General features: G+C 41.4%; 1 protein-coding gene across 1 annotated transcript in view; it reads right to left on the reverse strand.

Moving 5' to 3' along the window:
• LOC126455806 (protein NPAT-like) overlaps positions 1-12587 on the reverse strand; it is a 122936-nt gene that overhangs the window by 55904 nt on the left and 54445 nt on the right. Inside the window, exon 7 of the mRNA XM_050091570.1 lies at positions 10300-10543. Within this exon, the coding sequence (XP_049947527.1) occupies positions 10300-10543 (244 nt within the window). The remainder of the gene's footprint in view (positions 1-10299; positions 10544-12587) is intronic.

Genomic DNA, 12587 nt, shown 5'->3' on the forward strand with positions numbered 1-12587 from the left:
AAGAAATGAAAAAGAAACGATATGAGTATACAAAGGTGGAAAGTGTAGAGGCCAGGTTTGGTCAACCAGCATGGGCTACCACTGGTCATTTTGGGGAGGGGGGCAGGAGTGCCCCGCCAACCCCTCACGTGGTCAATGAGGCCAAAAAGCCCTACTGTACTGGGATAAATAGAAGCCACCTTCAAGCGAAAAATGTGACATCATATCAGTCAAGTTGGTGTCATCTGCTAGCACCAGAGGTAGAGTGCCAGGAAGATTAAGATGCCACCTTAAAGCAGCCACATTAAGGCAGTCTATGACTAAGTGCGCCACTATCAGGTGGGCTTCAAATTGCCAGTAAGAAGGATCCTCACATCTGAGAATGTGGTCATGGGTACACCAAGTGTGGCCAATGTGGAGTCTACAGAAGATGGTGGATTCCTTGCAAGAATCATGCAGGGAATACTGCCATTGGGTTGTGGTCTCCTTAATTTTCCTCAGGCAGGTGGCAGCTTATGGCCCAGGGTCATGTGCTGTTACCGACTGAGACGTCAGGGATCCACTGACATAGGTTCTGCGGCACACTGCCTGGGGAGATCTAATGTCTCAGGAGTCAACTGGGATCTCCAACTAGGACACAGGAATAGTACATGCAGAGTCCAGTAGTGTGGGGGGCCCCGGAGTTACCTTCACCTTAGAGGACACCTTTTTATCCTTCTTGTCCTCCTCCTCCTTAGAAGATGAGGACTGAGGAGGTTTCCAGCAGCCTGTGGTTCCTTCAGCCACAGGCTGACGTTTGGCTGTGGACCAGCAAGAACCATGGAAGGAAGAGTCCTGAGGGATCTCTTCCCAGCTAGGGAAGCCGAAGGAGGTTGAGACACCTCTGGCTGGGGGATGGGGACCAGAGTCTCTAGCAGGTGTGGAGCCAATTCTCCCCAAGCGGTTTTGGTGGAAGCACGAAGCACCAGAAGGGCTCCCACCTGGCTGGGGGGCTCCCTGTAAGAGGCGCAACAGAGGAAAGCACCGTTGACAGAGAAAGCGATGATGTTGCAGCTGTAGTGAAAGATTATGTCATGTGTATGGGATTAACACACACACTTTTTACTGACCTCTTGATATGCGAGTTTGTCCAGTGTCTTATACTCCTGGCCTTGCTTTCCATGCTTAAAAATGGAGCAATCTGGTGGGAAGGGAGAGTGAAGCTCTCCGTAGTTTACACAGATGGGCGGAGGGGCACAAGTAACGTTCGTGTGGAGAGGATGTACACAATCCCTGCAGACAGAGGTGGCATTGCAACAGGATGACATGTCTGAACTTCATACACCTGAAGCATCTTAAAGGAGGAGGAATATAGGGCTTCACATCATACTGGTAGACCATCACCTTGACCTTCTCAAAGGCCAAGATGAAGGACCTAGTAGCAACTCTGTTTTCCCTTGGTCTCCTACGGACGCACCGGATGAAGTACACACCCTGTCGTTCTAAATTGGCCTGCAGCTCATCATCAGATTGCAGAAGATCATGATGGAAGATGATGCCCTGGACCATATTGAGACTGATGTCGAGCTAGACAATCAAAATTCATAAGAAAGCAGTACCTGCGACTGGGTAGGAGATGACATTTGAATCAGGAGGGAACCGCTCTTCATCCTAGAGATGGCTGCAACTTGTCCATATTTGTCCTCAATGTGTTCCAACAAAAGATAAAGTCTTTGTGGCCAAAAAAGTGTCCCTGTCAATCCTGGTACAGACCAGGTATTGGGGGAAGGATTTTGCTCCTTGTCGTATAGTCCTGCGTTCCTCTCATGGTGTGACCAGGGAATGGAATGCATTGGGGTAGTACTTAATGGAATCATACAAGGCCTTTCCAAGTGAAGATACTGGTGGGGCCATGCAACCAAAAGCGGAATCATACAAGGCCTTTCAAGTGAAGATACTGGTGGGGCCATGCAACCACCAGCAGGAGAAAGTTTAAGTTGCTTCAAGTGTGAACTATCTGCCATGGTGCCACACACTACGAACAGGGCTCTTCCCACGGGCGCCACCCAGTCACAGCATCAGCTACCTGGCCAGAAAGCTGTTGCCAGGAGTCCGTGTGTCCCAGTCATGATGGGCACTTACTCCATGGCACATACGGGAACTATGCAGCGCAAGCACCAACAATGTGATCCCTGCGTGGTCTGCCGTTACCACCATGCAAGTACTTGATGACTTTTCACAAGAGGATGGCTACCGTGCTGGGTTTTGGGCATACGACAACAAGGAGGAAGGATGCCAGCATGAAAGTGTACAGAGGCGGAGCATACACCACAGTGAATAACCTTCCCCCATGACACGCACTGCTGTAAAATTTGGAAAAGATGGCATGTCAAACCCAATAATGGGGGCCACGTAAGCATTAATGGAAGTTGAAGATAGCACCGGGGGTGAAACTAGAAAACAAGACCAAAGTCATGAACTAAGTCCAGGCAGTGCCTGCACCAAAAGGACCATCCGACGGAAAGTCAGAGGAGGTAAGAGATAGTCAAAGTGTAAGTTTGCAGCAAAGAAAGGCGAGGTAGTGCTGCAAAGGCTGGGACCCCTGGTAGCCAAGAACGTACTCAACGAAGAGGAGTGAGCTTCCTGGGGGTGTGGTTGTTTTTCACTGCACCTGTTGCATTGTAGCAATACTAGAGGCAGGAATTTCAAGCGTTTACTGTAAATAATGTGAAAAGAGAGGGAGAGAGAATTTAATATTTAATTTCTACTTTCTTTTTCACAGTAATCTTAATTCACCCTAACTGACATACTGTACTTGTGGAAGTGAAAGTTCAGCCATGCCCTATGTAAATAGCAAATTAAAACAAATGGCCTTTAGATTTCATTATAAATAACAAAACCACTTTTAGTGTACCTGATTTAATTTTCAAGCTTTATCCAGCAAACCTCACAAAAAATTTAATTATAATGTAGTGAGCCATGGATAGATTTTGAAGTTTGCTTAGTTTATTTAATTACTGTACTCTTTACCATTGTAAGCATTAACGGGGGAAATTGTTTGAAATGCACACACTTCCATGCACATGTCATTGACTGCTGTCATTTTACAGCTGTAGCTCCAAAATGGTGCCTTTCTGTCCTGTGGTTATTTGGAAAATATTACACGGTTCCAAATTAATGACCCTGTTCTGACACTGTCATCAAGTTATCTTCCCTCAGCATTTATATTTTATTGCTGCTTTCACAACTTATTTATAAGTATTATATAATTCGTAAAAGAAATAGTAACTTTATGTTAGTTTAATAGTTACAAATATAATTAGGAAAAAAATTTTGTTTTCTCCTGGTTTTGTATTTTTTATTAAAACCAGAAGCATTATGAACCACATGGGCTTTCTTGTGATCTAAAAAAGACTTATTACAGCCACAAAAGACAGAATATATCCCACATTGTTTTCACTGTCAACCTGGTGTCTTACAGCTAAACATTTAAAATTGATCATGGAGAGCATAAACTTCTCTCTCTCTCTCTCTCTCTCTCTCTCTCTCTCTCTCTCATCACTGTGCCAGTTTGTATTAGGCCACCCCAATAGAGTAAGTTTCACATTAGTGACTCACAGTAACATCTCAGAGCCATCTCTTTTGCTTGCAGTAGCAAGAGGAATGACCTAGAATCTATTAATCCTTATAATCTATCAAATAAAACCATCAAAAATGTCTCAGTGATAATCTCTTCATTGATAACTCACTGCACATACTGTGAGCACATCAAGTCACTCCTTAGCTGTCTTCACAGAATAATTCATGCTTTTTTTCCATCAGAAGTGATAGAAAAAGCACATTCAACTATGTTCATAGAACTTTTTCTGTTTTGCTTCATTTGTTTTTAATGTATCAACGTTTATTTCAAAACCAAGCTCCACAGGTTTAACAAATTTTACTCAAAATTATTGGTCGATATTACACAGTAATATTCATACGACAATATAATTGTACCACACACAATTATTTAAGTAGAAGACTATCTGGTATATTATCTTTAAAATATCCTTTTTCAATGTGTCCACAAAACCTTCAACAATTTTCTTGCTGCCTTGCATGCTGACATTAAATTCCAGACTTGGTCAACAGAATACTGCCATAACAACTGCATATAACAACGAAATTAATCAATTTTTGAAAAAGTAATGTAACTGGATAGATAAAAAATCAACTCACCAAGCAGCGGCAGAACACACACATAAAAGAAGCTTACAATTAGGCAAGCTTTTGGAGCCACAGTCTCCTTATTCAGGCAGAAGGGTTGAAGGGGAAGGAAGAGGGATGAAGGAAAAGGACTGGAAAGGTTTTTGAAAAGGACTGGAAAGGTTTTGGAAAAAGGGTAGGTTTCAAAAAAGTCACCCAGAACAGCAAGTCAGGGAAAACTTAATGGATGGAATGAGATGGAAAGTTTGATGGTTATGGACTGCACCGGACGAGATTTGAAAACCTTAGAGCTTAAAGGTGGTAGACAGGGTAAAACGCAGGACAGAGATTACTGCTTAAACATTGTGCATGAGTTAATAAGAGTGAAACGCTAAGTGCGTTGTATGTAACATAGGTGGAAGAGGGGGGGAAGAAAAACAGACAAGGTAAGAAAATGAAAGATCCAGAAAACTAAAATGGAGTAAAGAAAACAAAGAGTTACTGGGAAGAAATGCTGACATGAAAGAAATTAATGTAAATTAAGGCTAGGTGGGTGGCGAGAACCAAGGACATGTTGTAGCACTAGTTCCCACCTGCGGAGTTTTGAGAAACTGGTGCATGGCGGAAGAATCCAGATGGTGTGTGTGGTGAAACAAGCACCAAGGCCATGATTGTCATGTTGTAGAGCATGCTCTGCAACATGATATTGTGTGTTGCCAGTACACACACTCTGCCTATGCCCATCCATACTAATTAATAATTTGGTGCTAGTCATGCTGATGTAAAAGGCCAGACAGTGTTTACATTACAGCAAGTATATGTAGACAACTTACTCTTCAAAATTAATGGCTCTCAAGATGATATAGACCAAATTTTCACATCTTTTAATAAACTCCACAAGAAAATAAACTTTACGGTGGAAAATGAATCTCCCAATAGATCTTTGAACTATTTAGACCTAAATTTGGCAATAGAGGACAACCGTATTATGTTTAAGATTTTTCGGAAGAATACATTTTCCGATAATATCATCCCAGCCAACTCTACACACCCCCAAGCCCACAAAATGGCCTCCTTCCATTCTTGCATAAATCGAGCGCTCACCATTCCTCTTTCAGCAGACACAATGGAGAATGAGTTACAAACCCTAGAAGTTATTGCCTATAATAATGGACATAAACCAGAAATTGAGAGACAGTTCTTTAACAAGAAAACAGATAAAAAAAACTGCAACCTCATCTACACTAGGTGTCGCACCAGAGGATAACTCTACTAGCTTCATTTCTATGCCCTTCATAGGCAAAGCACCTTATAAAATAGGACGACTCTTAAAGAGCCACGGCTTTAAGATTGCATATTCTATGAATAACAGCCTCAAAAAGAACTTGGTCCACTCGTTAAAGAATACTAATGACAAATTATCTCGTTCTGGGTTGTACAAAATCACTTGTAGTGATTGCCCGAGTTATTACATTGGCCAGACAGGGAGAGACCTCTCAGCTAGATATAAAGAACATATACCCACGAAAAGTGGTGATGGCACGTGTGGCTCGACTTTTGCCGATCATGTTGTTCGATTGGCCCATGCTCCCAATCCACCAAATAACACAGAGCTATTAAATTGTGAGGTTAAAGGCACTAGGATTGACATCACTGAGAAGTTGCAAATCTTGAAACACCTGTTGCATGATAAAGAAAACCTACTTAATGACCAGCTACAATTGAGAAATAAGAACTTTTTCAAAAGTTTTCAACTTACGTTGCCTTTGCAGTCGCTGACACCTGACTCCACTTTCTTTAGTCAAATACTAACATATTCAAAACTGAGCAATAATTTTGCCAGAATAGCAAGTCTTTCTTATGGGCTCCAAAGCCATTTATAGGGTTCTCTTTCTCCTCAGAAGTAAGTTCGGCTACATATTATGCCATAAACAGTTTTAATGCTTATATTAGTCCAATCCCTAACATAAAGGTAGCTACTGTTAAGCATCTATATTCCCACGAACGCATGCGCATGACCATCAGCGGTGCTCGGTACATAGCTGCTTGCTGCGATTAGTTCCGGCACAGCTCTTGCGGCCTATCGACCTCGTCCGCGCAGTGGGCCCTGCTTCAGCTAAGTAATGTTGATTTATGACTGGGTACTACGGTGCTATAGTTTTATACTTGACGTGGCCAAACTTTGGCACACAATAGTTTGGTGTCAATAGCTTCTGGAGAAGACCAAATTATTTTGGCTGAAACCTACGTAAAGTATTTGCAACTGTGGCTGACGTGTTATGTCATGTTATATGTTTAAACCTACTAATAAACAACAGTACTTACAGTTCGACAGTTGCATTCCTTTCCATGTCAAACATTCCCAGCCATACAGAGTTGACATTCGAGGTAAACATATTTCTTCAGATGCAGACTCTTTACGGCAATACACCACAATTCTCACCTCAGCCTTCAATAGTCATAATTGCCCCATCAGCCTAGTTCAAAAGCAGATTTCCTGGGCCACCACATCCAATCCTGGTACTGATGATCCCCCCAAAAAACAACTTCGGAGCACACCACTAGTCACTCATTGTTATCCTGGCCTGAAATGTATTAATCAGATACTTCGACAAGGCCATGACTTCTTAAAATAATGCCCTGAAATAAGACCCATTCTGAGATTTTGCCCACCACACCTAGAAAAACTTTGCGCCGTCCTCCTAATCTCCACATATTCTTGTCAGACCTTATGGTCCTTCTGCATCCGTCTTGCTACCCTATGGCTCCTATCCCTGTTTCTGTCCCCACCGCAAGACTTGCACTACGCACCCTTCTCCCATCTCCTATTCCAGAGCTGTAACTGGCAAAACACACACTATCAAAGGAAGAACCGCCTGTAAAATGACACATTATATACCAGCTGTTATGTGAAATCGAGGTACTGGCAAAATAAAAGCTGTGAGGATGGATCATGAGTCGTGCGTGGGTAACTCAGTCAGTAGAGCACTTGCCCGCAAAAGGCAAAGGTCCTGAACTCGAGTCTCAGTCCAGCACACAGTTTTAATCTGCCAGGAAGTTTCATATCGGCGCACACTTCGCTGCAGAGTGAAAATCTCATTATGTAAAAACTGTTCAGCATTTTACATCGGCATGACTACCACCAAATTATCAGTTAGGATCAATGGCCATAGGCAGATGGTGTATAATGGCAACACACAATATCCCGTTGCAGAGCATGCTCTAAAACATGACTGTTGTGACCTCGGTGCCTGTTTCACACACACACGCCATCTGGATTCTTCCTCCATACACCAGCTTCTCAGAACTTCGCAGGTGGGACCTAGCCTTATTGTACATTAATTTCTTTCGTCTCAGCGTTTCATCACAGTAACTACTCCTTTTTTTACTCCATCTTAGTTTTCTAGATCTTTCATTTTCTTATCTTGTCTATTTTTCATTGCACCCTCCCACCTCTCTGTTATGTGCAAATGCACCTAGTTTTTCACTCTTATTAACTCTTGCACAATGTTTAAGCAGTAATTTCTGCCCTGTGATTTACCCTGTCTACCACCTTTAAGCTCTCAGGTTGAAATCTCGTCCGGCGCAGTCCCCAACAATCAATCTGTCCATTTCTTTCCATCTAGTAAGTCTTCCCTGACCTGTAGTTCTCGGTGACTTTTTCGAAACCTACCTCTTTTCCAATATCTTTCCAGTCCTTTTCCTGCATCCCTCTTCATTACCCTTCTGCTTGAAGAAAGAGCTACTGGCTCCAAAAGCTTGCCTAATTGTAACCTCCTTTTAGGTGTGTGTTCCGCCACTGCTTGGTAAGAAGTTGGTTTTTTTTCCCAATTAAATTATTTATACAAACTGTACATATTTATAAGATAAATTCGTGTAAAAAATAAAATAAATCTAAATTCTCAAGAAAGTATTTGACAGATCAACTGTATTTCAAATAATCAGAGCACTTTACAAATCAAAACTAAAAGCACAATAGAGGGATGATTCAAAACAAGTTCTCAAATTATTTTATTTCTTTATTAAATGAGTAATCCGAGGTTTCTGAAAGAGTATTGATGCATAATCTGTAATTTTTACCATGTTTCAGTATAGATATCAGTCCCTCCACTGAACTTTCATGTTTCAGACACGTGCCAACTGTTATTCATATGAAGTGCAGGTCCTTTTTGGAGAAACACAGTAATAATCTCTCTCTCTCTCTCTCTCTCTCTCTCTCTCTCACACACACACACACACACACACACACACACACACACACACACACACAAACAATATTAATACATGCACTTATAGAATATAAAATAAACACACTGTCATTATATAGAAACACTGCCCTTTGAAATTGGTCTTAAATCCAAATTAAAACTGTCTTGCTTCGATAACCACTATGCCAAAAAACCGTTATTAAAGGAAGTAACACAACAAAATGACCACAATTTAGTCACACATAAATAATTCTTAGTGAATTCACATAGCTGAAGTACAAATGGAATGTGCCATGTATAATGTCTCTTTACAAATACAATCTATAGAACATGCAACTAACTACTTATGCCAAAGTTCATGGTTTCTCATGTCACAGAGACAAGAAGCAATAAAGATACATACTTTGTTTGTTATAGCACAATAAAATAACTAAATTCTTGCCATTTTACAGTTTTTTTCTTTTTTTCTTTTTCAGACCGAATTACACTACTGGCCATTAAAATCGCTACACCAAGAAGAAACGCAGATGATAAACGGGTATTAATTGGACAAATATATTATACAAGAACTGACATGTGATTACATTTTCATGCAATTTCGGTGCATAGATCCTGAGAAATCAGTGCCCAGAACAACCACCTCTGGCCGTAATAAAGGCCCTGATATGCCTGGGCATTGAGTCAAACAGAGCTTGGATGGCGTGTACAGGCCAATGCAGCTTCAACACTATACCACAGTTCATCAAGAGTAGTGACTGGCGTTTTGTGACGAGCCATTTGCTCGGCCACCTTTGACCAGACGTTTTCAACTAGTGAGAGATCTGGAGAATGTGCTGGCCAGGGCAGCAGTCAAACTTTTTCTGGATCCAGAAAGGCCCGTATAGGACCAGCAACATGAGGTCATGCATTATCCTGCTGAAATGTAGGGTTTCGCAGGGATTGAATGAAGGGAGAGCCACGGGTCGCAACACATCTGAAATGTAACGTTCACTATTCAAAGTGCCGGCAAAGCGAACAAGAGGTGACCGAGACGTGTAACCAATGGCACACCATACCATCACGCAGGGTGATACGCCAGTATGGCGATGACGAATTACACGCTTCCAATGTGCGTTCACCGCGATGTTGCCAAACATGGATGCGACCATCATGATGCTGTAAACAGAACCTGGATTCATCCGAAAAAATGACGTTTTGCCATTCGTGCACCCAGGTTCGTCGTTGAGTACACCATAGCAGCCGCTCCTGTCTGTGATGCAGCGTCAAGGGTAACTGCAGCCGTGTTCTCCGAGCTGATAGTCCACGCTGCTGCATACGTCGTCGAACTGTTCGTGCAGATGGTTGTTGTCTTGCATACGTCCCCACCTGTTGACTCAGGGATCGAGACGTGACTGCACTATCCGTTACAGCCATGCGGATAAGATGCGTGTCATCTCGACTGCTAGTGATACGAGGCCGTTGGGATCCAGCACAGTGTTCCGTATTATCCTCCTGAACCCACCGATTCCATATTCCGCTAACAGTCATTGAATCTCGACCAACGTGAGCAGCAATGTCGCGATACAATAAACTGCAATTGCGATAGGCTACAATCCGACCTTTATCAAAGTCGGAAACGTGATAGAACGCATTTCTCCTCCTTACACGTGGCATCACAACAACGTTTCACCAGGCAACGCCAGTCAACTGCTGTTTGTGTATGAGAAATCGGTTGGAAACTTTCCTCATGTCAGCACGTTGTAGGTGTAGCCACCGGCACCAACCTCGTGCGAATTCTCTGAAGAGCTAATCATTTGCATATCACAGCATCTTCTTCCTGTTGGTTAAATTTCGCGTCTGTAGCATATCATCTTCATGGTGTAGCAATTTTAATGGCAGTAGTGTATATGGCTGACAACACAAACTATTTGGAAATTTGCAATAAATTGAACACACTGGCAGGACTCACCTAGTATTTCTTCAAGAAAACTTTCAAACAGAGGGTCCTGTTCAGTTTGATGTACAATGGTCTTGATAGCTTGATCCAGTTCATTCATCATGCCATCACATGGTACTGGCAGACTTTCCGGGGGAGGTGCTACTGGAAGCTGAGATTCTGAAGGACCATCACTGGGTATCCTCATAACTCTGTTAATATTCTCTGCAATTTTTTCATGCAGCTGCTTATTCTCCAAAAGTGCTTGTTGCAGTAGCTATAGAAAAAGAAAAAAAAAGAATGTTTTTCAATACACGCATGTAGCAACTGTGCCCACAGATTTGGTCATCACATTAATGCCAATTTGTGAGGCAAGGGGATGGACTGTCTAAATTGTTATGAGCATGGGAATGGAGAAAAATAATAGAAAAGGAAATAAATAAAGTAAAAGTTGGAAGAAAGAGAGATAACCTTGAAATTGACTGCTCAGCTCTTCCTGGTCATTTAGCAATCTTAGCAGTGAACATGCATCAAAATAAACAAACTTTTTCCAAGAGGTAGCAGAAAAATTGGATTATAAATTTCGTTTGAAAGAAACCATATCCATGACCAATTTTAAAGGTGCACCAAAATATATGAAATCAAAATTTGGAAAATAAATGGAATTTCTGAATTTACGTATTTGGGAGAAATAATCCAGCCAAATGCTCTGGGCAAAGCAGCAAACAAAATCATAGCCAGAAAAATGGAAGTGGCATTTTACTTAACAGTAATCACACACAATTTTAAAAAGTCCTTACCTATCATTATGAAATTGAGGCATTAAAATGTGGTGATTAAAACCAGGTGCCTTTATTGCTCAGAATGCAAGACCATAAACACAGCCAAACAGTTAAATTATTTGCAAAAGAAGGAAACCATAATAATTTGAATGATTTTGGGTTCAAAGTATGAAAGTGAGATGCAACAAGGACATGCATGAAAATAACTGAGATTATAAGAGCTACAATGAGAAAGAGAAGGATTACATTTTACAGTCACATGAAAGTAATGGATAACAAGAGGCTTAAAAAAGTAAGTATTCAACTTCTATTGACAATTAGTAAAAAATACAATTTTCATGGTTATATTTTTAATTATAACTGACACAGTCAAAAAAGGAGAAAGTGATAAAATATAGATTTCTTAAATGGAACAACAGACAAAGACCTAGGGAGGAGACATGAAAATGGAAATGAGCATTTGACATCATTGGCCGGGAGGCCCCTTACAGGGCAGGTCCGGCCACCTTGGTGCAGGTCTTATTAAATGCAACGCCACATTGGGCGACCTGCTTGCCGGATGGGGATGAAATGACAGACATGAAGTCAGGGAAAAGATACAAAAATTCAAAGGTTTCAGAAAAAAACCTCTGAAGAACAGAGGAGAGAAAAGGACAGAAGAACAAAGGAAACAACAGCAGGTGGGGGGATTCTACGTCATGAATCAGCTTTTTCACCAGTGGTCTTGAGTTGGCCAAAGTGGAATAATAATAATAATAATAATAATAATAATAATAATAAACCCCGTGGAGGCCCGGGAAAAGAATAGGCCTCCGGTATGTTCTGCCAGTCGTAAAAGGCGATGAAAAGAACAAACCACTAATAGGGCTAACCCCCCTTTTAGTGTGATTAGTTGGTTCAGGACAGAACTAATGAAGCCTCGGACAAGCGTTGTCATTGTCGGGGACGACGCTTGAACCCTATGCCCGTCCACAATGGTAACGACACTGCTAGCCACATGGAAAATGATTTAAATCCAAATAGAGGTGTTTTGCAGGATATGCCTCCTGCAACCACCCTAGAACGAAAACAAAGACAGAGGATGAGATGGTCAGATGAAGTTAACCGACACCTCATGTTCTGTTATTACCAAGCAACAAACTTAGCAACCAACACAACTGGATACAGATCACAAGTATACACAACATTTATCACCAGATACCCAGAATTAACATTTTTAATAGAACAACGACTAGCTGATCAGATCCGTGTAATAATAAAAAATAACAGGATACCCCAGTCAGAAGTAGAAAACATCAAACAACAAGTACAACAAATACTGGAACAAAATAATGTGCAATCAGAAGAAGAAGAAAATACAGTAATGAACTCAAACATCCCAGAGCAAACAAACCAAGAACACCACGCATCAATTAAACAATCAGAGGAAAACGACATCTTAAGACGGCCACCAGAACAAGCACAAATAGAACATGAAGTGACACACATGTTAGATATAGAAGAAAAATTTCAGCTAACATATATAGAATACAAAGACAC

This window comes from Schistocerca serialis, chromosome 1 (genome assembly GCF_023864345.2).
Source record: "Schistocerca serialis cubense isolate TAMUIC-IGC-003099 chromosome 1, iqSchSeri2.2, whole genome shotgun sequence".
In the NCBI taxonomy this organism is placed as follows: Eukaryota; Metazoa; Arthropoda; class Insecta; order Orthoptera; family Acrididae; genus Schistocerca; species Schistocerca serialis.